Raw genomic sequence first — 27,385 nt, 5'->3', positions numbered from 1 at the left:
GATTCAGTTGTAAATGCCTTGGAATTCACTTCGTCTTTCAACAAAGAAACTTTTAGATAACATACGAAATATTTGGAAAAATGTTCATGCTATTATATTAGTTCAGAGCGAATAATAATACGTTTTATCAGTCTCAATTCTGTCAAAAACAAAGAAAACCTTTCATAAGATTATATAATGTTGGTTTTCATGGAGAGAGATATATTTTGTGTTTCAAAAATAGATAGTAATGTGACGCACGTCATTTTCGCTGTTATGGGACATTCCCAAGATTAAGTATTTTAATTGAGCTTTCTCAGTGTTTCCAGAGATCGATCAGGTAGACGATGGTGTCGTATAGGCCTTTCATATGCCTACACAACGTCAACTTCCCGTCAGTCATCTATCGATCACGCGATCGTCGTTCAAGCACGATATCTACTGGAAAGATGAAGCGGCAATTAGAGATTCTTCGGTGCCCGAACCGCTGCGATGGGTTCCAGTTGATAGCCGCTCATCATTCGCGCGCGATGACATACGCCGGTTGTCTGCACAACGGCAGTCAGGCTCGTCCCAGAAGTACTTCGAACTTGAACTTCATTTTTTTTTTCTTTAACCTGGTGGGTCATCCTCCTCCGCAAACACGATTAGCTAAATATTTTCCCACAATTAATTGAAGTCACTCGTACACAGGCAAACGTCTTGAAAGATATGCCAGAGATACCCCCCCCCCTTTCCTTCTTCTTTGTACTCATCTAGGAGCTCACCGGAAGCAAACCTAATCGACGTATCAGCCAGAGGGAGTATAAAATAACTAAAACGCGCAGGAAGTTACAGTCGTGCATCAACTTTTTGCTAAATTTTCCTCTCCAAAGTAGTCATAGTCAGTGGCAGCTTTTTATCTTCAAAAAACTATTCATTATGATGTCTCGGAAAACGTGTAGGTAATTTAGCAAATCTTGGTAGAATTCTTTTAAGAGTGTCTGTACTGTTCCTGTGATCATACCGAACTTAGAGATCTCTGGGGTTATGGCGTTGTACCCCAACGAAACTATCATTGTCTTGCTGGAAAATAAATATTTCGTACCATCTTTCATCACGACTTGCCAACCAAATCGCGTCCAGATTAGCGATGAAAAGCAACCTAAGATGTTAACATGTCTTGGTGTTTGTTATTGAAATTCAAACTTTTACCCATCTCAACTGGCCCGAATTGTTAAAATTGCTTACTTTTTTTCCCTGGGAAATATCTACATGGAAATCTGAAACCTATCTGTTGATAGCTACATGCCTCGATCGAAAAGCACAAATGAAATGCGCATGCGTCAATAGGATAGATTTTTTTTAAAAAATCTCAACGAAGGTGTTGATATTTGTCAAAAGAGTAACATCATTTGACAGGAACTATAATTCTTATTGATCGAGAATCTTTGAGCAATGATGACGTTTTACTGGCTTTCATGGCAATATCAGTAGTTTACATAAAGACGCATTTAGGTTTGTGAATGAGGAACACAGAGCAGTATATGATTCGAAAGTTATGCCCAACTTATGCCCAAATTGTTTGATTTGTGATACAGCCCTGTCACGCAGAACTATATCCGTATGATACAAATGGAATACGGAAATGAGTGAGAACTACAATTTTAAACATTATTACTGCACGAATAGACGTCTTTTTTGTCCTCCGTTCAATAATGAAAAAAATTTAAATCTTCCAAATAAAATTGTGAGACATATACCATTCATATGACCTCAGGTTAATAATAGTAAATGTACACGCTTGTATCTTAGTGAGTTAAACACATTTTGTGCACAAATATGTTCACATATCAATAGACCATACGTTTGTTTAATTTTCCACAATAAATTATGATTCGCATTCTCAACTTTCCTCCGAGAATTCAGGTTCAGTGTTTGTTTGCTTTTTCACGTTAATTCAGTGACACTCATTGCCAGCAAATATAAATATATATGAGTACAGGTAGCATGCGATTAATTTTAAAATGATAGGGGCACATCTCTAGAAGTAGCAAAAAAAAATGTGACAAATAAATATTGACATTCCACAATAATATGCAGTCATAGCAAATAGAAATAGAAAACTGAGACGAAGGTTGACAAAGACACAGACACAGACACTGACACTGACATAAGCAGACAAAAACAGAAACATAGACTGGGATATACAGATGGAATGAAAGAATCATCGTTTCAATGCCCAGTAATTAAGGAGATGATTTGAATGGAAATTATTTTTCTTCTTAGAATCGGTGAATACCAATTTTTTTTAAAAATGGTTTTATCAGCTGTATTCATTATGAAATGCACATCACAGCGAAGTGCCTCTGTGCTGCCTTCTTTACCTTACAGCGTTTACACACGGTGTCAATATTAAGATAATCGTGTTATCGGTAATGAGTCCATCGTTGTGAAATTGACAACAATTGTTTATCTACACAGTCACATCGACTTGCAGGTTTATATTTTGTATAGAAACTTCGGGATGACTAAATTTAGTGATGAAAATGGCTTTCTTGCTCAACGAAACCGTATGCATGCCATGGTGGGTGATGAGGAAGCCAGAATCGCTGGCTGGCGATTCAACTCGCACCCTCGCCGCTCCGCACGCTCCCTCTCTCGGGCCGGGCTCCCTGACTCAGGTCTGATTTTTCCCCTCCCCACCCGATCGCATTGTAGTCAAATCGGGTGCAACAAGAGAATCGCGTGTATTCTGTCTGAATCCTATACCCGAATGTGGCGGCCCTGGCGACAGAGGAAATTTCGACCACGGTTCAGATTTATCTCCTGGTATTTCTTTCATTCTATTTTTTTTTTCTCTTGCACATATAAGTTAATAAGGACAGAACATGTTTGAAATATCATAACGATACGCGAAGCTTGCAAGTGCAGTTGAAACTTGAAGTTCTGTCTCGTAACTTGCAATGTAGTGGACGACGTACCTGTCAGCCCGTGTCTCAGATGATAGACATTTTCAGAAATTTTGTAACATAGATCATATTTGGATGATAGTAATGGTCCATTATGACGTATGATAATGTCACTATAGCCTGCCAACTCGGATTCTTATAACCTTTATCTCGGCAGCGTTTCCAATGAGCAGATTTAGGGGAGGCCTCGTATATCTCTCCACTTATCCCCCTGCCTGTTCTCTACAAAAAGAATTTACTAGTGGGAGTCTGACTGTGACAAAATGTTTCGCCGACTGACTATTCTTCACCACAAGTTAGCATTTCCGTCACTTCCCACGTCGAACTGCGTGATATGAGCTAGAAAAACAATCACAAACAAATGAGGAAGAAAAGAAGAAAAAAAAAGAGGAGAAAAAGGACTGATTTTGTTGTTTCTTCTCCTGAGGCGGGCATGGCAGCACCCAAGACGAACAGTCATCACTCTCCTTCTAACTCACTCCGATGGTCTTGTGGACGCGCGTCCTGATTAGTTTCGATCTGTCTAATCATGAAAGTATCTCCAGAGGACTATAATAGTGTCAAAGTTGTTCTGTTTTTGCTTCCCCATCATTCGTTCTTCTTCTATTTTGTTTGAAGGGGTTGCTTCATGATTTATTGTGTTACGTCTGTTTTATATATATACATATTTTTTTTTCATAACACATGTTCATCCCACATCTCTCTTCTTTTATTTTTGTTTGCGTATTGCGTTTGTTTTTAATTTGCATGATTTCACCACTTGAAATCCGATACTTCTGCGAGTTAACTAAACACGGATGATACTCTGAGTTGGATGCCCGCTGTCGGGTCGCGCAAGTTTGTAGCGGCCTATTATAGGGCAGAAGAAAAGAAAGTGGCGACGAAGCAGCCTTGACCTGCGCTGCCTTGGCGGGGAGATGAGTCAAGATGTGCTACAAGTTCACATGTTCAAGTACGAGATGGTGGCTGATCAAAGAATGATGATAATGATGTAGAACGATTCCAGGTAACCCAGAGAGATTACCGATCATAATGAATTCAAGTAATAACATGCGTATTTTCTGACGGAAAAAAAGAGAGAAAAGACTTAGTGTTTCTTTGATGTTTGAAAGACGTTTATTCGTTTGATTGTTTGTTTGTTTATTTTTGTATACTCTATTTATAATTGTTGATACGTGATACTTGTCACATAATAATAATTGTACTCAGACTTAATGCTGAATATGTTTTAAAAGATTGGTATCTAAGTAAAAAAAAAATACAACCCAAAGTTTATGAAATGTTCCTCGAGATACAAAATAAAAGCCATCTAACATTGCTTGTAAGACGTTCTGGAAGGAGTATTTCCCACATTTCCATTTATGCTCATGTATTGGTTGGTATACAAAGCACTCTCTTCAAGTAACCCAAATTTGCCAATACATGAGTTATGTGGGGAACATTTTACTTTGTGCATATTAGTAAGTAGTTATCATATTAGCAATGAAGAATCACAGGAAACATCGGACTATATAATATCCTCACACCCTCAGAGCAGATCATCATAATTAGTATTATTATATTATATCTTCGCTGGATTTGAATAGACGAGAATGCACTCCAACTTATAAATAGTACGATACAATGTCATAGATATCAATTCTTCGTCAGTTGGCATCAACTTATCTTGTGAAATAAAAAGTCAATCAAACAAAACACTATAGGAACTGTACTATTGAGTTCTTCACAATATTACGGACTCCGCTGCGAAGAGTATAGGCCTAGATATAGGAGCTCCTTGATTCTCCCAGTTCTCAAACATAGTATTATCCTCTCTTCAAACAGTCACTTCTGGGTTTTAAAAAAATATTGATGATATTATTATCATTTTTTTTTTTGGTTAAATGCGTCGGTGCGCTTCACTGATGAAGATCGTGTGGACGGTGCTCGAAATTGCGTGCTGCTTGTATGGCTTTTCCCCACACTCGTGCTCAAACAATTTTCCCCAAGTTAGCAAATACCGGAGATGGGGGCTTTAGCCTTTCAGTCCTGAAAGGCGGAAATTCCACCTGAACGCCCATTCAGAGACTCATAATTGCTTGATCTCTTGTCTTCTTCCTACGAGACCTCCCCCCTCCCCCTCCTTACCCTTCTCTTCAAACAACCCCATCCCCTTCTATCACCTTCCCATGACTATATAATTATTATAGTACAGACTTATTCCTTGTGCTTTTCTGCCCCAAAACTACAACCTATTATGAATGAAAGTTCAGTCAAATATCCAGTCTTTTACCTCAGGCCTGACGTGACTAGCCTGTGTCATCATGTGTTGTACCCCATAACTTGTAATCCCGGAGGAGTTTCATAATTACTTCATGAGTGTCGTCTGCTTTCTTCATGCCCTTTTTTCCCGCCATTATGAGAAAACAAATAAAAGAATAAAAACAAAACAATAAATCTTCTGTCGCTGAGAGTAGCTTTAAAAAATTCGATGTCGGCCTTCTTAAAGGGGAGAAGTAACCCTACCAAAAACCCCAAATACAAAACTGGTATAGCTCAAAACAGCTAGCCCTGCCAAAAGCAGCAACTAAGGGGAAATTCTTAGAAAAGTTTTTACTTTGTCAAACTGGCATAATTATCATGGTATCTACAATAACTTCCATGACCCTTTTAGGCTATGCTTAACCACATGCTTACTGTTCCTTTTGCCCAATTTTCAACTCTTTTAGATTGTACAGAAGAAAATAATGTCCTTTTTACATGAATTTGCACGCCAGTGTATTGGCAACTTTGTCTTGAAGGGCAATCAAAATCAAAATAACCAGAATTGCTTCGGGGTTTCATTCATTCATTCATTCATTCATTTTTTTTTTTTCCATTTTCAACAGAGACATATGAATATTTTACAGAAATTGAATCCATAGATTACATCACAATACATATTAAAAGATAAGTTTACAGATTATTTCAAGTAAATGGAAATGCTGGAAATGGAGAGGAATGCTAAAAAGCAGTGCTTGTACGGTGCATTCCCCCCCCCCCCCCCACACGTAAAACAACAAATTATATGATTGATATACTGTCATACATAAAGAGCGGAAATACAAAGAAAATAAGATGTTTAAACCAAACAAAGTCGAAACAAACACCCTGGAAAAATCCCTACACTAGCACTACTAGCACGCTGAAATCAATAGAAAATTTTCTTGTTAAATAGGACAAATAAACCAAACAAACAAAAACGAAATGAGCGTAATGTAATTTCCAGACCTGACGTCACAATCTCGTGAGCGAAGCACTTTTGTGAGATGTTAATGTTACTGTATGTAGGTATAGATAGTTGTCTTGACCCATTTCTTTCTACCCCCAGTGTATTTTAGTAACATTTCGATAAAGACGTTTCTCAATATATAGTATTATTATGTGTTGATGAAGGGTAATCAGAATAAGTATCAATCAACTCAGTGTATGGAATGAATTACATTTGTCCAGATTTTGGCCTCGAGAATGACATTTTTTTTTAATAAAGTTTTTTTTCCCCTGTAAAGGAACCAGATACTTCCTTAATGACGACAGCACAAAAGCTCATTATGACTTAATTCAATTTTATAGAATAACGAATGACGACATTCTTGACGTAATGAGTGATGGAAAACTCAAGGTATCATCCTCATTTGGCCAATATACGTCTACGGCTACTGATGGTTGTTATCGGATACGGTGTGATTTGAGGGCGGGCTAAAAGTGAGCAGTCCTGCTCCCAAGAGTTGCGGCGGGTGTGAAGTCTTCACGTCGCCTATCGGAGCGGCGCTGTTTAGAGCAAGTACAACTTGAGTAACAATATACTCGCAGTGCCCATACATATCAGTGACTCAACTTTTCTCTCGTTCTTGAAAAAAAAAAAATCACCCAATCTGACTCGCTGTCTTTCCGTCAGATGACTTAGCAACCCACTTACACAATATTGGCAGTGGTTGTGGGCTGAAACGAACGAAGAAAGCAAAAAAAAAAAAAAAAAAAAAAAAAATGAAGCCAGAGTCCGGTTGATTTCACGGAATCATGATTGTATGTATCTGTGTTTTTTCGGTTCTTCTGAGCCATTTTTCATGGTCGATATGAAAACATACTGCGTCCTCTGTTAATCCGCGTACATCACTTTTTTACTGCTGTATTCCTCGACAAAGGTTTCGAGAATAAGTGAACTCAAGTTTATGCGAATATTAAATCAGTTACATAATTATTGTGCCACTTCTTTACATTGTAGGTGCAAGAAACAAAAATCTTCTTTGACTTTGATAATTTATATATACTGTAAATATCGATAGATAGATAGATAGATAGATAGATAGATAGATGGATACATTAATAAATACATTGATATATATAGGTACTGATAATATCATGATACATTAAACAGTACATTTACCGTATGCGGTACAGGCATTCATCAAAATACGGTCAAAATCGTTTTAATTTATGAATCATACCAAACGGTTTCGTGCTAAGAGAACTTGCTATTGTTGAGATTTCATGGGCAGTTCAAAGACCAGTAGAGATATCTGCAAGGACTAAAGATGATTCAGTTCGAAAGACATGGCGACTTCTTGGGGATATTTGTTTACCACAATGTTATGGAATGTCGTATTCTGGAAAACATTATCACGTGAATTTCCTCTACTATAAAAATTGTCATAATCAGTATTTCTTTGCTTGCATCTCACCAATTAGTCTTTGAGTCTAAAGATTTTTTTGTAATTTCCCCCAAAAGGGGAAGACAACGTCATTATACCGGAGACTATCATTATGAGTTTACACATCTAAAACAATTGTAGAAAATTATGATTTCTCAGAAATTTACAGCGAGTCGGATTTTGTAAAGTAATGCAAAATTCCGCCTATTCTTTGGAAACCACGAAGTAAGGCGACAACATTGTTTCGATCTGTGGCATCTAATTATAAACCTTCAAATAATGCTGTCTAATGTGACAGATTTGTGGAAATGGATCTCGTTTTTTCGCCTTTGTTTGTTGCCTTTCATTTTTCTTTCCCGTCAGACTTTTAAACAATGAAAGCTACCAAATTACAGCCGTCAATATATCCGAGTAATTATCAATGTCTTTTAGCAGACGTGAGATCTAGTGGGATTCTGGCCCCTGTACTTTTTATTAGGTCACGGTCGTGGAACTTTGGGCTTGAATTACCGGGTTTGGCCCGATCATCGCAGCGCGGTGGGGCAACAGATACGGGGAGGAGAGAGAACAAATAATTTGCGGTAGTATTATATGATAATTTGGGCGGGTTTCGCGTTTCAAGTATTGGCAGTTATTTGACATTATTTTAACATATCCGTTGTTGGCATCCTATAGCGACGGAATGATGAGGGAAAGAGAAGATTTGGTCGAATTCCATCCATCCTGTCATGCAGTATGGCTGCGACTATAGCCTATTGACAGATTGCTGCTTGTCACCGAATTATAGACAACAACAACAACATCACAATCTCATCAATGTGAAATCTACACAAACGTGCATTTTTGGTCCAATTTAGTGCTAGTTCTATTATGACACTAGGAATGTTACGCCGGTTCATGTCAACAGACACACTGATATGTTTCTTACTCAATAGTTGAACTCAGATGTTACATACATCGACCTAAGTATGTCAGCCTCTGTCATTACTGTAAATGCTTTCTTAAACCTGCCTGTGAAATAAAACCGAAAGTCTGATTATGGTCATAATGTGTCCATATTCGTGACGAATTCTTTTGAGTTCCGCCAACGCTTTCGATTTCGTTCCAGTCTGTGATTTCTTTAAGTTTATGCTCCAAAATTACACGTTCTGGCGGATACACATGCACTAATGTGCCTTTAAAAACATCGGGATATTGAGATCATGTATGACATGCTAGATATGTTGTGATAAACCTGCGCGGGATCCTCAACAGTTGTCATGACAACGCAATCTCTTTTCCCGCGAAGGCCTACTTTCTCGGTAAAGGACTGCAGCGATTGTCTTATAAGAGAAGGTCATTTAACCACAATGACACATTGCTGATCAAATATTATGAAGCTTCGTAAATTTAGCGCAAACCTTTACAGTGAATGCTGATAGATGAAATGGGAGTCATTCCAAAAAATGTAAGAACATAAATCATTACCACCCTTCCCATTAATTTGATACTTATCTTTTCTCAATGTACCACAGACAATTGCCTTCATGTTACCAATCATTGCAAATATGTCATGTTACATGTTTCATAATTTCAACTCTACCTTGACAATTTAGTCTGTGAATTTATCATACGAATATCATATAGATATAAATTGCAATCAATGACCTCAGTACCCATGTTCAAACAATCGATTGGCCGTTCCCATGATTTCTACCCACTTATGGCACTAGATTCTTGGTTTGATGGAGGCAGAGAATATGACTGTTTGAGAGGAGTACAAGTTTCTTCCCTAGTAGGAAGGGAAATCATTGGTTAGTCCGTTACCCTGTCAGCGTGATATGATATATGGTTTCCCTTTACAAGCGTAGACGAATATAGATTCGGCTGCAATCATGTGGTATAGGGAACCCTCATGGAGGTCGCATTCACCTCATACGGAGATGCATATAGGATGAAACACCATGTACCATGCGTGCCCTTTGTATAACCTGTTCCTCCTTTTCTCTTTCTTTAACCCACCGCGGACCTCGAGTTCAGCATACCTTTGACATTGCTTACATACCTGTTTGCCGATTTTAATGACAGAGTTAATGAAGGAAACTTGAGGGAAATGACAAGCGATGTCATGAACCAAAGGGCACGGAAATATGCTCTCCTAAATAATTTGAATTTCATCATGAGTGACTTTGAAATACTCTGACTCACTGCTTGGTCGATTCGCAGCGCGTCGTAGTTCTCTTCGGAACATTCTGCTTGTATACTTTCTATGGTGTACCGTTTCGTGTCTTATTCTACGATTTGCAATCAAATAAGAATGACTGCAAAAGGGTCTCAGATCAAATTTTGACCAAAAAAAAAAAATTGTGGATCAGATTGACGAACAAACACGTGTTGCTGCTTGTTGTGCTTTTAGTGGTGTCTGGCAATCCTGTGTTATTTCCACCGTGGTTTGTTTTTGCGTGAAATCCACTTTCCCTGGCTTTCGTCTCCCCTCCTCAGTCCTGACCACACCCATCGTTCCAGAGGAACACCACTGCCCCCCTTTGCGTGCAGGCATCCCCTCTGCCCTGTCCCCTCTAGGCGAGATTTAGGCAAGGGCCATGTCCTGACGTTGTTCAGGAATGTTTTGAACCAAATGGCATGTAATTTGGCCCCTTTCTGAACTAGTGTCCTTGTTCGACAATCCCAGAGACAGTTGCCGTTTGCCTACTACATTGACACATTGCGAATCGAAAGTACAGCAGTTACAAGTCTTCATGTACATCCTTTGAAATGAAATCCATCTCAAAGATATAGATTCTATCTCAAGACGATATCACTTAACGACAATGATATAGGTAACTGAATATGTTTGATTGATTCGATGAATACAAACTTATCTTGCATCGTCTGACCATTTTTCATTTCCTCCTTGGTCCGACTGATCTTCCTATTGCATGGCTCGTGTGGAATTGAATCTACGTTTTCAATGATGAACTGAAGCTCATACATCATACAAGTCTTTTCCTTTGCTTTACTCTACATCATGATAATTTGTATCATTTTCTGTGTTGAATTTTGTGAAATCATTCATGCAGACGATGAAACCACGATCGAAATGACAAAGGTGGGTTGTGACGAATTGAAAAAATAGAAGAATCCAGCTTTATGTGACCTAGAAATGGCTACATCATGAGCATCCTGGACAGAGTTGTTGGTGTCGTTGTTTTTGTTAATTATTTTCCCTCCAAACCGCCACTTCCTCCCCCCTCCCCCCCCCCCCCCCTCGGTATTGCTCACCCTCAACCCCTATCCATACGATTCCGCATCCCCTGTATCAAAGACGCGGGATGCGCCCCTGAAATGTTCTGTCTAACTTTTCTTTTTCAAGATGTCTGCGCGGTTAGTTTACCTCAAGCGGAGATTTGAGGCAAGGAGAACCGTCTTTGAAAATATCAATGCTTGGGGTTTAACAATATTGCTGCATCCGTGAAAGTGGCTCCATCATGATTTTATTGTGGTCTTTTGTTTATTTCGGATATCTCCATAGCTTCGGTTCCAGTTCGGTTTGCATTTTGGCCCTGTTCTAATGATAACTCTTCGATCTTCTGCTATACGTTTCTTCTTCTCAAAGTTACAAATTACATGAAACAAAGTAACAAATTACATGAATTGGAAATGGAAATTATAATCAAATCAATATCAGACTTATATCTCAAAACTCTGAGCTTAAATGTAGATTTATTATTGTATGTTCACGGATTTTATGAACATGCCCATCTCAGGATCCATGCCCAACCCTAAAAAAAAAAAAAAATATCAAGATTAGCGATACCAATAACGTTGAAATGTTGTTCCCACTTTTCATAGAACCGCGGAAGAGTGCAGTTTTTGGTCCATATTCCATGTAGTAAATATGTCTGTAGGTATTCTCTGAACTGTTGTAGTCTTCCATCTCCTTGGAATCTCTAATAATGTGAAATTCTTGTTGTCAGAATAACTATGAAAAGTAATTGCATCCCTGGATTAAATTTCTCCACATGACTATAGCTCAGTGCTATGAGTGTCATTGTGGATTAAGCCATGACTTGTTCAGTTCATTTTCACTTATTTTCCATCCGACATCCAACAAAAAGCATAGCAAAATACGAAGTATAAATTACACCATTACATTATTTGATCAGTTTGAAAAAAAAACACATAACACAATATGAATCGTAAACTATATGATAAGATATAAAATGTAAAACAAAGCAGAAAACTAAGAACATCAATGCAAACTTTGAAAGGTTGAGCAATAAGGATGAAAACAAAGAGTGATCTACTAAAAAGCATGGCTTGTAATACATGGATCACTCAAAACGTAGAAATATGTTATTAAACAACATCATTTTAAACAGTCATCATTAAGTACAAAAAAAAAACAACTTCAGACTAATCTTACAATGTTACAATCTGATGTAGGCACTATTCGCTGAGCCGTATGTGTACCCAACGAGACAATGATGGCGAAGAATGAAATGCAGACAATAGAAAATACATGCACACATAATATTATACTTGTGCAAGGGAGACAATTAACAATTTTGTACGACAATTAACAACTTGTCCGTATAGTACGAGCAACACGTGGAGTAGTGGGGTACTTGATTTGGTGCTTCTGGACATAATTAATATCTATCCTCTGTCCTTCATTTCTTTCTTCTGCCCTTTCTCAAGAACTGCAGGCAACATCCTTCTGTCTCCCTTGCTTTTGGGTCACCTTTCTTCCTAACATAGAAATCCACTCTCCCTATAGCATCTCCTACCTAAATACTACTTCTCTTTTGAAGTTCTGTGAGGAGTTCAGATCCTTGTGTTGGTTTCCCGCCTTTCCCGTCTATCTCTACCACTTCTCACATCCTTCTCGGAGCTGCGGAGAACATCCTTCTCCACCCGGTCCGAGATTCTGTAACAGTTGTTGTCCGACCGTTCGATACCCCCACCATCTCATAAGCGCATTGTCATTTGCGCATCATCGCCTTCAATCAGTTTCTTGAGCTAAAACTCAAAGTTGTCTTCGCTTATCTTCCTCCATCTTCTCCGGCATTCCTCTTCTTTTTCTCTCTCCCTCTCTTACTGCAGTTTAACCTGCTTCAAGTTAATATCCGCTGACTAGCTTCTATCTATCTATCTATCTATCTATCTATCTATCTGTCTGTCTACCTCTCTGTCTATCTATCTATCTATCTATCTATCTATCTATCTATCTATCTATCTTAGTAGCTATCTATCTATCTATCTATCTATCTATCTGTCTGTCTACCTATCTATCTGTCTATCTATCTATCTATCTATCTATCTATCTTAGTATCTACCTATCTATCTATCTATCTATCTATTTATCTATCTATCCATCTATCTATTTACATTGTATCTAGTTATCTATCTCTCTATCTATCTATCTATCTATCTATCTATTTATCTAACTAACTAACTAACTAACTAACTAACTAACTAACTATCGATCTATTTCTATTTCTCTGACTTCATAATTATCATTTCTCGTTTTCAAGTTTCTCGTACTCGTGTTCTCTCTCGTCGTCCGTCTGGCCCATCTATTGATTCATTCAGACGTTCCCGTCGGAGTCAGTCCGTCTTTATGTCTCTCTGTGTGTCTGTATGATTGTTCTTCTCTCACTCTATCTATCTATATCTCTGCCTCTCTCTGTCTCTGTCTTTGGCAGTTGGCTGCCCCCTCCCCCACACTCCCCTTCGAGTCTTTCTACCCTTCCCCTTCCGTCGCGCCCGGAGCAAAGTCGGAAGGCTGTACAACGAACGAGGAGTGTCAACCGCCCGCCTATGCCTTCCTCCACGGCGCAATGACTAAACACCCTATTGCTTTGCGGCCGGAGGCGAGAGGAAACCCGATATGAGCGCTGCAATTTGGTTAATATGAGGGGGAATAAGAAATGGTTATTGTCAATAATTTTTATTTGAAGTGACTGGTCTGTTCTGAGCTGACGTCTGTACTCTCTGGACAGTTGCGTTGATATAGCGATACCGCTGTAAAAGACAGCCGATGAATTCGTTACAGCCGCAAGTTTTCTGGCCGGTTTTGTGCGTGCTTTCAAAAGTAATGAGAAATACCATCGGATCCGGTTGGCATTGTGTAGATTTGCATTCATTGCAAATAAAAGAAAATATATAGCAATAGTTTTATTTAAAGCGATGTTCACATGGCGTATAATTTTGAATAAATCAATGTTAATCTAGTTGTGCAGTTTACATCATTTTTCCAAAGTAGCATTATAGCAATGATACTTGCCAATTTCGGCCACACACCATCCCATTAAAAAAAAAAAAAAATCATACGCGTAAAGCGTGATGACATTTTCAGTGTATACGCTGTATCATATTATTCATGTTATGTTAAATGTCGCAGGTAGGACCATTGTCGTATTATATTTCAGCATAATGTTCCAATGAAACAACAAAGAATAAATGAGTTGTCAATCACCGTACTCAAAGTTCCCTTTTATGTCTAAACTCTTGAGCCAGACTCGGCTCATCTGCGACGAATTATTTCATTTCTCCCTGTCCTGTAATCGAATTTGCCAGTACATCAATCGGCCATTTACTGCGTCCAGAGATAAATCAAAACCGATGCGTAATCATCCTTTCTCGATCGACTCGTCACTGGCTCCCATCGAATTGCGTTTGACGTTGCCGAGTGAGTGATTTGTTGGGGACATGGAAACTGAAATTCCTCTTATACGAAAGTCTTCCCCCAAAAGAGAGAGAAAGCGTGTAAATTAAAACTTCGCACAAACGCAAGTGATTATGTTTGTGGTTAGAATCGTAGCGAATGAGTAATGAGCGGCGGTCTAGAAGCGCCAAGTCACCGCCTTTCCCCCTTTTTAACAAAAATAAAGCAAAACAAAACAAAAGAAGAATCCTCCTTGAAGTTTGACTCATATTATGTTTCACTCGCGAAGATACACCTTGGGTTATGACAGGGAATCGAGAATCACGCAACAAGAGTATATAGGGATTTGTCAATGCAAGCGCAGGGTGATGACGAAAAAAGTTTCGACCAATCAGAAAGCCCGGCTGGTTGAGGCAGATTTAGTTTGAAAGTCTATCTTTATATGGTCAGTCACTTTTCAGCATGTACGGATAGGATTCTTATTCGCTTACTTTATTTGATTCTAGTAATACCCTGTAAGATACATCATCCTCTTATCGCCAATCTCAACCACTTTTCAAAAGAATGTGGAATATGGTCACGTGATGATTTAAATCAGATATTGACGTGACTTTAGCTCTAACATAAAAAAAATGGAGCAATGAGTAATGAAATATTAGCTGAACATGTGTACTGCTCTGCGAGAAACAACGACTGATAACACTCAAAATAACATCTAAAATAATTGATAAACCTATTACTACGAACGTTCTTAAATAAATAACCCTTACGTCATATTATTTCGATGGAAGATTATTGTGCAATCGCTTCAACTGCAAACTGCAAACTGTGGATTTGCTGTTGTTCTTGTATTCTCCACGCCATACTAATCATCTTGCATCCATGGCGTCGCTATACAATATGATCAACGTCCATTCCGACCATCCGTAATCTTTCAATTAGGCGTTTATTGGAGCACGTAGCAGAGACTGACAACTCCCTTAGCTAGCTCTGATTAGCCCTCTTCCTGCTGCTCGGATAATATTTTCCCTAGAATCCAGTTCGATTTGCGAAGACGGGCACTTCTTATCGCTGCTATCTGGCAAGGATAATTCAACCCATCTTTAAGGGTAAACTAGAACATCCAAAGACAGCAGCGAATTGCGAAAGTCTTGATGGCCAATCATCAGTTAAGATACATTTGCGCTTCTTGAAAATGAGTGATCAATTGGGAATGAGAAGAATATTGATTCATTGATAGATCGAGCGCCATAAATGTGCCGTGAAAATATGACTATCACGTAACCACAACACGAACGTTGAAGTAAGTATAAGGACAAGCGAAAATAAACCACGGCAATAATTGAATATAAGCCTATTTCGAAAGACAATCATTATCTGTATAACTATCATTTTAAAAGACGTGTCATTGTTGAAAGATGGATAACCTTGCAGAAGACACAAGATTTGAAACCACAGTGTAGCTTTATAGTCACTGGCATAATATACCTCAAAATAAACTCGTTTGATTTCTCATACCGAATTTGTGACGACATAAAATTCGTCTTCCTCTCCAGGAACTACAAAAAAAAAAAAAAAGAAGAAGCAAATTCTGGAAATTTTTAGTCATGTATTATCAAAGTTGTCATGTAGATATGGATATTACGTGAACTTCAAAAAATATCCATTTATCAAGGGGAAAATAATAATCATGTTACTTTTTCAATATTTCAAATCAAATTCTCTGGATCCTCTTGATCCTCTGAAAAGTTAGAGAATACCTTACTAAAAGCACCCTACAAATTCTTTATAAGTACTCATATTACCCAATATCATTACGATTGTATGAGGAAACTGTGGTATCAGCTGAATCGACTGTATCATTACAAAAACGTTATTAATGGTTCTCACTACTTAGTACAAATTGAATGTTTGTAAGACTTTTAGATTCTCCGATATACATACGTGGCAAACACCAATATCAATTATGAATATGCTAATAATCAGCTCCCTGAAATGTTTGAAAATAATGCTAACTTCCTTAAAGCATTCATTCATACTCTGTCCGTTATGCAACAGATTATTACTTGGAAAATGAACGTGGTCCTGATGTATGGAACTCATTGACTGACGGTCTTAGACGCAGCTCTTCTCTATACAATATAGTTAATCATCCTATAATACAAAAAAAAAGACTCTTCTCGCAGTGTATCACTCGAATTACAAGTTATGCTCACCGATCCATTTCACCCCCAAATCATAACAATTGGTTCACTGTAAAATTATCATTGTTTAAAATACAAATCTTTAGGTAAAATTAGTTGGTCTTGTTTTCCTGTGTAAAGCTCCCAACTTCTGAACACTGCATGCTGTCGCTTCTCTTCTCTTTTCCCTCTTCTCTTCTATCAACTTTTCCTATCCTGGTGTCCCCTAATTCTTGCTTTTTCATTTCGTTTCTGTCTTGTTATATCGCCCTTGTGTTGTCCCCCTCGGTCAAATGACACTGAAAATACTCGAAAGTTCACGTTATCTATTCTGTGTTTTTTGTGTTTTGTTCTTTCAGTCAAAAATAACAGGAAACTGTAACAAACCATAATGTTCAGAGGTTGTTATCCAAGTCAAGCGAATTGTACTTATCGATAATGGTCTCCTCCACCTGTATACTTTAAGATATACCATGAAATAAATGTACGTAATATTCACATTCTTATACATTTCTAATGAGTACTCTTGTTTATGTTTTCATGTGATTTTTTTTGGGGGGGACTATGTCGTAACAACTGTTTCTTTCATACGAGTGGAGAAATACTGCAGGGCGTGTTTAGAAAGCAGATTTACAAAACTGAACAAGCCTACCCTGCAGTATTAAAAAAGAAATGAATAATAGATAGATAAATAAAACTTATTGAAACTGAAACAGAAACTAATTTTAGTCTCTGTGTAAAAATAATGATAAGATCATGACAATGTTACTCTACCTTGTGTTGGTAATGTACTTCGCTGTCGAAATCCTTCTATTGTATATTCAGTTGTTGCATATCAATGGCACAGGTAATTTCTTCAGAATGATTGACCTGCACTTTCATTTACCTGACATAAAAAGTCTCTACCTACCTACCTATCTATCTATCTATCCATCTATCTATCTATCTATCTATCTATCTATCTATCTATCTATCTTTATTTATACATGTATAAAAGCAATACAAGTAAATGTGTATCAGATAAAAAAGAAATACATATAATCATAGTGAAGAGTCGTGCAGGTGACTTTAAGGACAATCTTTCGAGGTATTGGTACAAATCGGTTTGCATGTGTTCCAATCAGCTTTTTGTCCCGACACCAAAGTAAGTAGTGTGGGACTGAGTACGACACAAACGGGGGGCCCCTGCTAACCCTCAAGAAAGTTAACCTCAAAAGATCATGGAAAGAAGTTCTCATGACGCGAGAGAGACACATCAAGCTTTGGGTAGCTTCCGGGTGTTCGTATATCGACCTAGTTGCGCTTCCATTCTTTCTTCCCGCCATTTCCTGTAACAGAATATGGATCGGCAATAAAATGCGGACCTTTCGTTGAAATTCAAGCTTTTCTCTGTGTGTCTAGGACGGAACAACGAGTTCCCCCATTTGGCCTAATTAAGCGGTTTTTCATGTCCTATCGGAACAACTTGCCACAGGGCAAAATGGCTATTATGCTTGACTTACGGATGAACTCTTGTCTGGTGAATGAAAGTGCAGTTAAGACATTCCGAAGAAATTGTAAATTGCAAGTTGCATAATCACAGCAAGATGATGAAACAGAGTTCGCAAACTTTGTTTGGGCTTAAGAAATGTATCTGTACTTCAGGAATATCCAGCTTCAGTTTTTTTTTATGTTTGGAGATAAATGTAGCGTGAAGTATTAGACTGTTGCACGCCAGAAACTTAGGACTTCAGTGCTTCGAGTAAAGTTAAAAAAAGCTTTCTCGTTGTATCGTACAGAAGTTGATAACATTTGCTTTGTATCGTACGCCGCGATGCTGAGTCCTTAAGCAACCGAGCGATGATAGTTTGCTGGTATATATTTGCTGTTTGGACTTGACGCTTGAGAAGATAGGAATTTCATTAAGTCTTCTTTATGACGTCAAAACAAAAGTTATCATTGTTGTCGTTTGTGACGTCAGGAGAAAAATCTTGCGTCTTCCGCCGTTCCATTGCGTCGGGTGTGGGATATTCCTATATGCCCACAAACTTCGCTCCAATAAATTGATCCGCTTCCACTGTTTGGAGCACTTTCTTGACACCCGTATTTTGTAACTCGATCAGGATTTTAAAAAGACGGAGATTCAGGGTAATGAGAGCACAAACATGACACAGGAAACAGAAAATAATAATAAGGTCATTCGGCGGAAGTGTGACATAGTTGTTGTGTTGGCAGCTGGGTCTCTCGGTCACTATCGATTTCATGAAACACGGAGAAATTTTGTAGCGGATTGGAAAGGAGGTAAAAAAAATTGTCTTCGACTATGCGACACTTCCCAAGATGGCATCGTATAGGGAAGAAAACCAATTTTCACAGCGAGAGATAGTACAAAGATAGAAATATTGAATTCGGTAAAGATGAAGCATACAACCATCCCAAACAAAACAACAGCAGCAGCAGCAACAACAACAACCAAAAGTGTTTGGCTTTCTAGATGTAAATAATTATTCGTCGTATGAGAATGTCGGTCAGTGTAGACAGCCCAGCTGTGAATGAAAATTAAGGCGTTAAGACACCAATTGTGTTGAATAGGATGCCAGCTGGTATAGTTTTCCTATTCTTTTTTAACTTTTGATTTGTGTGACCCAGTTTGATCACTTCCAGTAATTCATAGTGAACCATAACTTGGAGATGAAGTGTGATTGTGCGAAGAACCAAGTGTAATCTTATACACTTCAAAAAAACAGAACAACAAAAACTGTTCCATAAATGTTGCGCAAAATTCTGGTTTAAAAAAAAAGAAGATATTTGCTTATCAAGCTTATTGTATACCACAAAATCTGCCAAATCAAATCAGTCTTGTATCTTGCCTATAAAAGACAATTTCACACAACCTTCAAGTTGACTTCGACATTAGAGGATGGTAGAGGAAGGTTTCATCTAAATTTGGTCTAAACTACATGAGAAAGTTGGGAAATTTGAAAGATTCCTGTATTTTCACAAATCAATTATATTATACGCAACCACACATTCTTCTTGGCAGAGGTGATGATGTAATTTCTTTACATGACCAATGTCTCATACAACAACAAGAAAAAAAATATCCTGACCATTTACATTTTTGATACGACATCAATAAGGAGGAGATGATAAGATGAAAGCAATGATCGTCAAGGGGGAAATAAGAGGTTGCTCCTGCTATCGCGTGGACTACAAACAGGATAGATAGATGGATAGATAGATAGATAGATAGATAGATAGATAGATAGATAGATAGATAGATAGATAGATAGATAGATATTTGTGCTGAAAAGAAAGGAAAAGTTGTGAGATGGTGACATCTCCTCTTCCATGTTTGCGTGTACTAAGTCAAAAAAAAAGAAGCAAATTCTAGAGTTCCAGAACTTGTTTTTGTTAATTTCAAGTCCGATTTTGACGCAAGTTCTATCTATCTGTTCGTCTGTTGATGCTGTTGTGTGTGTGTGGTTTTTTTCTCTCTCTGTCTTTCTGTTTTGAACAACGTCAACTTGACATGGTGTGGAATACACTTGAAAGCCCGCTCGCAGTAATCGTTGATAAAGACAACGGAATTACCTTCTCACATGTTGTCATGAGATGGCGCCTTGTTAGTGGACACGATATCTATTAATGAAGTTGCTCTTTATTGTTGGTCATGGAGAAGAATAGATATTGGTATTCATTTAGAGCATTGTGACTGCAATAAGACAAAGTTTGACTAACTGATGACGATGTAAATTTAGCTCCAAACGCAAGCCTCGAAAAGTGCATCTCTTTTCTAGTTTTAGGATATGAAAGTGAAACGCACGCACACACACAAACGGTTGATGCAACAGCTCCTCAGGTCAATCAGTGTAATGAGAACAGTCCGAGTCGTATTCAAGGATCAATTTCCAATTTTTTCCTCCCATCTCACGCACCAAAGATGTTTGACAAAATGATTTGCCGAACGAAATTAGAAAGAAAATTTTTGCAAAGTTTCCATAGCCGACGTGCGTCGCACGTCTGTATGATTACCGCAATAATGCAGCAACTAAAATAATTGGAGCTCTGTCTGGTGTAGCGTCTCTCTCTCCCTCATTTCCGACGTTACTCACAAGTTGTTGCTGCGATGTTTCCGTGAGTTTCCGAACAAAGAGCAAACAGTTATATTTCCGGTGTCTTTAAAAGACGAAACAAAACAAAACAAAACAAGAACAGCGACACTGGCGTGACCCTTTCCAAGATAAACGCCCTCACAGTCCGTCAAAATGATTCGCACACCTTCCGCAAAGCGCTCCGATCTGAGTTGCTCCACTGACCCCTCTAGACTCACCAAAGCCAAGTCGAAGCGCGTTGTCACGGTCTTATGAATGTATTTTCCTTCTGGAATCTTTTCCAAACATATCGTGCCACCAGTCTGGCTAAATTTGTTGACTTTGCCGCTAATTTTCCTACTCCCCCGTTCCGTAGATATTTCTTTTTTTTCTCTTTCTCTATCTCCCTGACTCTTTTTTTCCCTCTCGGCCGCATGTAAAGGAACATGTGCTGACCTTGGCAATGGCGTAACGACAAAAGCGATAGTGGTAAATTGATCTCATATTATCAGTGCAAACAGTTCAATAATGTGTGAGTGACTTTGATGAGTTGAACAGTGCATTGTGTTTAAGGGTAAACGTAGAAGCGCTTTCAGTCTGTTTATTTTCGTTTGAGTCATACTCGTTGGAAACAGTTCTTCTAAAGTCTCTCTTCTTCGCTCTCTCACCTGATTGATGTGTCACCTGACGAGATTTCTGTGTTGTTGTTGTTGTTGCATACGTGATTGACGCTTTTTTTCTGTTTGTAGAGTGCGACATTTCTTTCATTGTTTTGTGCGAACCAACGCAAGTCACGATGTTACAGTCCGACGTGAGGACAGTACGAAAAAACGCAAAGGTACTAGGACTGTGTGATGCCCAAGTATTTTACTGTCGTGCCGGTTCGTGCAATCATCAGTGGCGCACCAGGATCGCCAAATTAACTGGCGTCGGCTCCACAGCAGTGCTCTCTGAGGCAAGGTGCACTGCTGTGCCATTCCATGACATAGATTGCGATAATACATCATTCGTTGTATATATGCACTTCAAAGTGAACCTATAGGCATGTATCACCGTGTCATCGACATAATTATGTCACTTTCTCTCAAACAGATCTTTCGCACTCCTGCTATCTGCATCATCCTTCCATCAACTGTATGTGTATGTGGTGGTGGTGGGGGGGGGGGAACGCCTCCCCCCCCCCCCACACACACACACGCAAACACATACCTCGCAGCTGTCTTCTGCATATGTCAATTAATCTCCATCATCTTCACCTTCTTTACCCCACCCTTACATACACCTACATCCCTCTATTTGCTTTTTTTGGTGCTCTCATTTAATCAGAAAATAATTAAAGATCAACCCGTAGTCGTTGTAGTCATCCATGCCAAAATGGTCTCAGTAATTTCAAATTCAGTATTTCTTCCAACCTTGTCCCTGATCTTTCATTTTAAAGGCGGTATTTACATGGCATAACTTTTGTAATACCGTGTGTATTTCACTTTCACGAAAATATTTGTTTTATTATTTGAGGTTTCTTACTTCCTTTCTGTTGAATATCAAATCATTACAGTCACGATATAGTCTTTGTTACCATTTTTTTCTCTGCTTGACTAATGGGTATTCACAATTTAGACTAGTGGATGTGAGCAACTTAACTCGGATGGATGTAAGCGACACAACTTAGCAATATTCTACGAAAAACAAAGGTGTATGCACATTGTTATACAATCTAATTGTAGCAAGGAAATGGGAAATTCCACAGAAGAAACAGCAACAGCTTGTGAAATGAATGAGTAGGTCGGACATCTCATGTTTCATTGTGGAATTTCAACACTTGCCTTGGTGAAAATTGACCGCTATTGTTGTCCGTGTTGAGTTTGAAACTGCCACCTCACATTTCAGACGACCAATCGATCGATAATAATCTTCTTATTTTCGATTTTGTATTCATTTGTGACACGTGCAGACGGTAACTGCGAAAAGTCGTGCAACGATCCGGACGCAGATGACGGCGGCGACCAGGATAACGGGAAAAAGCGCCGCCAACGACGACAGAGAACGCACTTCACGAGCCAGCAGCTGCAGGAATTGGAGGCTAATTTCGCACGGAATCGCTACCCAGACATGTCGACGAGGGAGGAGATTGCAGCCTGGACGAACCTCACGGAACCCAGAGTGAGGGTACGTTTTGTCATGATGCAGACGATGATATACGTAAAAAACCAAGATATCCAATTTTTACAAGACTGTAATGTCATTTCTTTAATTTGACAGACGGCATCCCCTTTGATACTGATCAGAGAATGGTGGATCATGATTGCCACTATTACGTCATTCATGGGCACATAAGTTCTTCTCTTCCACCATTTTCTCAACTACTAAATGTGAAATAAAAACTAAACAAAAGAAATTGCTTGGAAATGATTTCCAATGCTGTTACCCCAAGCCACCACCACTACTTTCAAAGCCACTTCTATGCGCGAATACCTCAGCATCCTTATAAGCCGCATGTGTTTGTGCCTGTGTGTGTGTGCGTGTGTGTGTGCGTTTGTGTGTGTGTGTTTGTTTGTTTGTTTGCTTTTCTGAAAATGCATGTCTATAAAATCACTTGCTTCATCTAAAAGTTACTCTTGGTAAACAGCTACATGTATATATTTACAACACCATGATGTATGTTTATTTATCAATTGTTTTAAATTCATTTATATATTTGTTTATTTTTTAGAGGAAAGTTTGAAGCATTACTGCAGCTAGGCCCCAATGTCCTCCTAAACTATAGTTATAGGGCCAACTTCCGCCTACTTGCCGATCCCTATTTCACGTGGTTTCGTGTAGAATAGATTCAATGTTACAAAACCTTCCATGACTTTTTCGTCTGCCTGTAGAATAAGAATCAATCTCTCTGACTGTGACGAACTTTCATACCCCCCCCCCTTCTCATTTGGTTTGAGACATACATCGAATCCATCACTCAACGGAAATTCATGTTTACTGTCAGAAGTCGCATCCATCTATTCCTCTTCCTCCTCACACAACCCCCCCCCCCCCCACTCCGAATCGATGAGGAAAATGAACGAAAAGGAAACGACAGGAAAGGAAAACACCGGGATTAAGTTTGTGTTTTCTCATTTCCTCCCAATGACTGATTGCAAACTATTAGGGAACATCTCTGTTATGACGAAACCGCGTGGAGGAAACAGAATGTCACAGAGATCAATGGAAACTGCAAACATTGAAACAGAAGTGATGAATAAAAAGGGAGAACGTGATGAATGGGGATATAATGACGAATTACGCGCTTTCAAATCTTCGCCCTTTTTTTTCAATATGATATCGGAACGACGCTGTTGTTCTGTTGCCAGTGAGCAGAAATTTGATATTTTCTTTTCTACGGGATCTCTCTATCAGAGCACGGTAAGAGTAGATAGTTATTGGGCTTACCGCTTGATTTACGCTGTCTGTCCTACAAAATACATCCCAACGTTATCAATATCGAACGAGTATCTTGTTTATCGTTCTTTTTCCGCAATCTGTTTTGCGTTATCCACAAGAGGGGGCACATTAATTTCATTAATTACAGATCTGCCTCATGTTCAGTGCATATTCAACTCTGTGAGGAAAAATATTTCTCATAGATAATTTCAAGTCTCCGTAGTGCATGTTTGTTCTAATAAACCATTATCAAATCAAATCAAATCATTGAATGTCTAGTAGCCCGGCCAAGTAAAAGTGAACAAAAAGCTTAAACGGAATAACATTCCCAGGATGTTGCTCTTATTTTCTGAAACGGTTGTTCTTTGAATTTCCCCCATTTTGTTTACATCAGCCATTTACATACAATCAAATCGAGGTTTCTTCCTTGCAGGGTGAGACCGTCTGGTTTTCGGCTTGTTATGTAAAGTTTGATGTTCATAAATTCAAATGGGCAACAATTTCACGTTTGAATATTATGATGGCCGAATATTAATTGAAATATCGGGAAAAAAATCATTTCCATCTGTAATAGTGGCCATGTTCTCCTTCGTTCTCGTTCGTTTGCCGATGTTAATTCGGGTGCAGTATTAAGATTCTGACACGAACAGTTTTAGGCAACCCTGGATGCAGTTTACTAGCTCAAGATGATACTCGCACGAACTCTGTGTGTGTGTGTGTGTGTGTGTGTGTGTGTGTGTGTGTGTGTGTGTGTGTGTGTGTAGAGTGTGTGCTCTGTGGGGAACAATTCGGCTTCATCCACTTTCTCCTTAAACTTTGAAGTCAGCGCGATGACTCAGCTGAAAAGAAGAGAGGTCATAGCATCCACAATCTATATTGTATTGTTGTATTTATAGAGAAAAGAGGGAGAAAGAGAGCTAGAGAGAAAGAGTGAAGTCAAAAGGGCGAAAAGCTCGTCACTCACACGCAAACCGCAGAACCACCATGGTTCATTGCTGATTATTGAATCATGAATTGAACCGCTGATGAATTGGTCACGATTTCTTCGTTCCTGTCTTCGAGTCCCTTTTCTTTTTCACACCAGAAATCCTAGGATACACCGTTTAACCCTTTCTGCGCCATTGAGTCAAACCTGTTCAAATTTCACACGTGTACATTATGGACAGGAAATTGATGTCGCATGCAGTGGGTTAATAAGGGCGTCAAAAAAACCCCACAAAATGTTAACGAGCTATAACAACTAGTATAATCGATTCGATTAGTCATCCACGGGGTGGCAGATTTCGCGCCCTGGCACATCAGACAAATGATGAAGCTTATTCTTATCAAATAGCACCCTCATTCCATTCACTTCCGGAAATCCATCTGTGGCAGACGGGTCCAATATCACCCCCTTCTCTATAACTAACTGTGTGTGCCCACTGCACTTTTGGTGTGCACCGCTGTAGTATCGAGTTTCCCACCATTTTCCCCCCTCCAAAAACCGCATTTTGATGAGTCCATGTATTTTGTAGAACTACACCAACAATGGATTAAAAGACAGTTGGACAACACTGATTAAAGTATATTTCATTTGTGTGTGTGTGTGTGTGCAATCCCCCACATGTCATTCACGTTTAACTCGATTACTCATAGTCCCGTATTAACTGTTGGACAATAAAACGACACGAGAATGTAGTTTCGATGCACTGAAAGAGAAGAAATCTACATTGAATGCGGGCACGCAGAACCACAATCGTTGAAAGTGGTTACCAATCGATGACACATTACTGGAAAATCCGCAGAGTTTAGTTCATTTTTATTTAATTCTCTTGTACGTCTTTTCCTCTGTCTCTGCACAAAAAGCGGAGATTATCACCTTCTCTTAAAACTTCCAGTTCAGATATGGTGAAATGATTATAACTTTATCCAAAATGTTCGGCTTTCATCATGCCCAGGAGTACATCCGGAAACTTAAGAGACGTGAAGCTGAATTAAAAAGAGTATCAGGCTTAAAAGTAAATGTATACTATATTTTTTAGGTATAGACCAAAGCAATATGGACGGAACTTGATCAGGATCAAGAGTGCTACCATAGTCTAAGAGCAAAAAAAAAAAAGAAAAAAAATGAGATAGGTTAGTTACTATTATTATTATTATTATTATTATCATTATTATTATTATTATCATTATTAGTAGTAGTAGTAGTAGTAGTAGTAGAAGTAGTAGTAGTAGTAGTAGTAGTAGTAGTAGTAGTAGTAGAAGTAGTAGTAGTAGTAGTAGTAGTAGTTGTTGTTGTTGTTGTATAGTCTATTATCCTATATCCATATTCATTATCAATTATTTATACATCGTTTTATAATGATTAGTTTTGCATTTTTTTAAAAATAAGTTTTACTTTGTTTTACTTTTTCCAATCGCTGAACTAGCGTTTGGTCACGTTGTGAAAAATTATATCCCACCCTCAATTCAGAAAAAGAAGAAGAACAACAAAAGATTGAATAGAGATTCAAAATAATTACAAAACTCAGAGTGGAAGAAAGTGTGAAAGAATGCTATAAGGCTAGAAGTATAACGTATAAAGTCTCAGAACTGATATGGTAGCGTATCTCTTTTAATTGCGTCTCGTCGAATGTCAAGTATCAGCTAAAAAAAAGCCAAACAAACGGACACTGAAATATAGTTGTAAGCAGAGAGATAAAAAGAGGGAAGGAGATATAGATAGATAGATAGATAGATAGATAGATAGATAGAGATACACGTAGATAGATAAATAGATAGATAGAGATAGATAGATAGATAGATAGATAGATAGATAGAGATACACGTAGATAGATAAATAGATAGATAGAGATAGATAGATAGATAGATATAGATATAGATAGATAGATAGATAGATAGACAGATAGATAGAGATGGATAGATAGATGGATAGATAAATAGATAGATAGAGATAGATAGATAGATAGATAGATAGATAGATAGATGGATGGATGGACAGACAGAGGAAGAGAGGGATAGGATATGTGTGTTTGTGCGTGTGTGTATCTGTCTGTTTATGTCTGTCTGTCTGTGTCTGTTTCTCTTGATGTGCTGTACGGAGCACACGCCCTTCGTGTCCAGAAGCCGTAACGACAGCCTGGTCTGGATGTCGCTTCTGTGGGTTCCCTCCGTGGATGGCTCCGCTAATCATAACTTACCCTGGAAAAAAAATCAACGAAAAAGAAGATGACAACAACAACAAGAAGAACAGAGAGCGAAAAAGACAATTGGTGCTCGGTTTTCAAAGCGTAATTTATACGTTTAGCACGATGCTCCAAGCCTATGACGCATTATATATTTACGTTTTGACAAAGTTGCGACTCGCCCTAGTAATTATTGCAAGTTCACGAGCGACACTGGGTGGAGTCGGTAATTGGACAATTGGAAAAGCTTCGCGTGAGAGAAAAATATAAATTGACAATTTCCGATATAACCCTCCGTA

General features: G+C 38.5%; 1 protein-coding gene across 1 annotated transcript in view; it reads left to right on the top strand.

Moving 5' to 3' along the window:
* LOC139728331 (pituitary homeobox 3-like) overlaps positions 1-27,385 on the top strand; it is a 53,081-nt gene that overhangs the window by 3,712 nt on the left and 21,984 nt on the right. The window contains exon 2 of the mRNA XM_071639275.1: positions 22,457-22,671. Coding sequence (XP_071495376.1) covers positions 22,457-22,671 — 215 coding nt within the window. The remainder of the gene's footprint in view (positions 1-22,456; positions 22,672-27,385) is intronic.

This window comes from Diadema antillarum, unplaced genomic scaffold, assembly GCF_040938485.1.
Source record: "Diadema antillarum isolate AM-2024a unplaced genomic scaffold, OU_Dant_1.0 seq00000173_RagTag, whole genome shotgun sequence".
Lineage (NCBI taxonomy): Eukaryota > Metazoa > Echinodermata > Echinoidea > Diadematoida > Diadematidae > Diadema > Diadema antillarum.
This window is presented reverse-complemented; position numbering and strand designations above follow the sequence as displayed.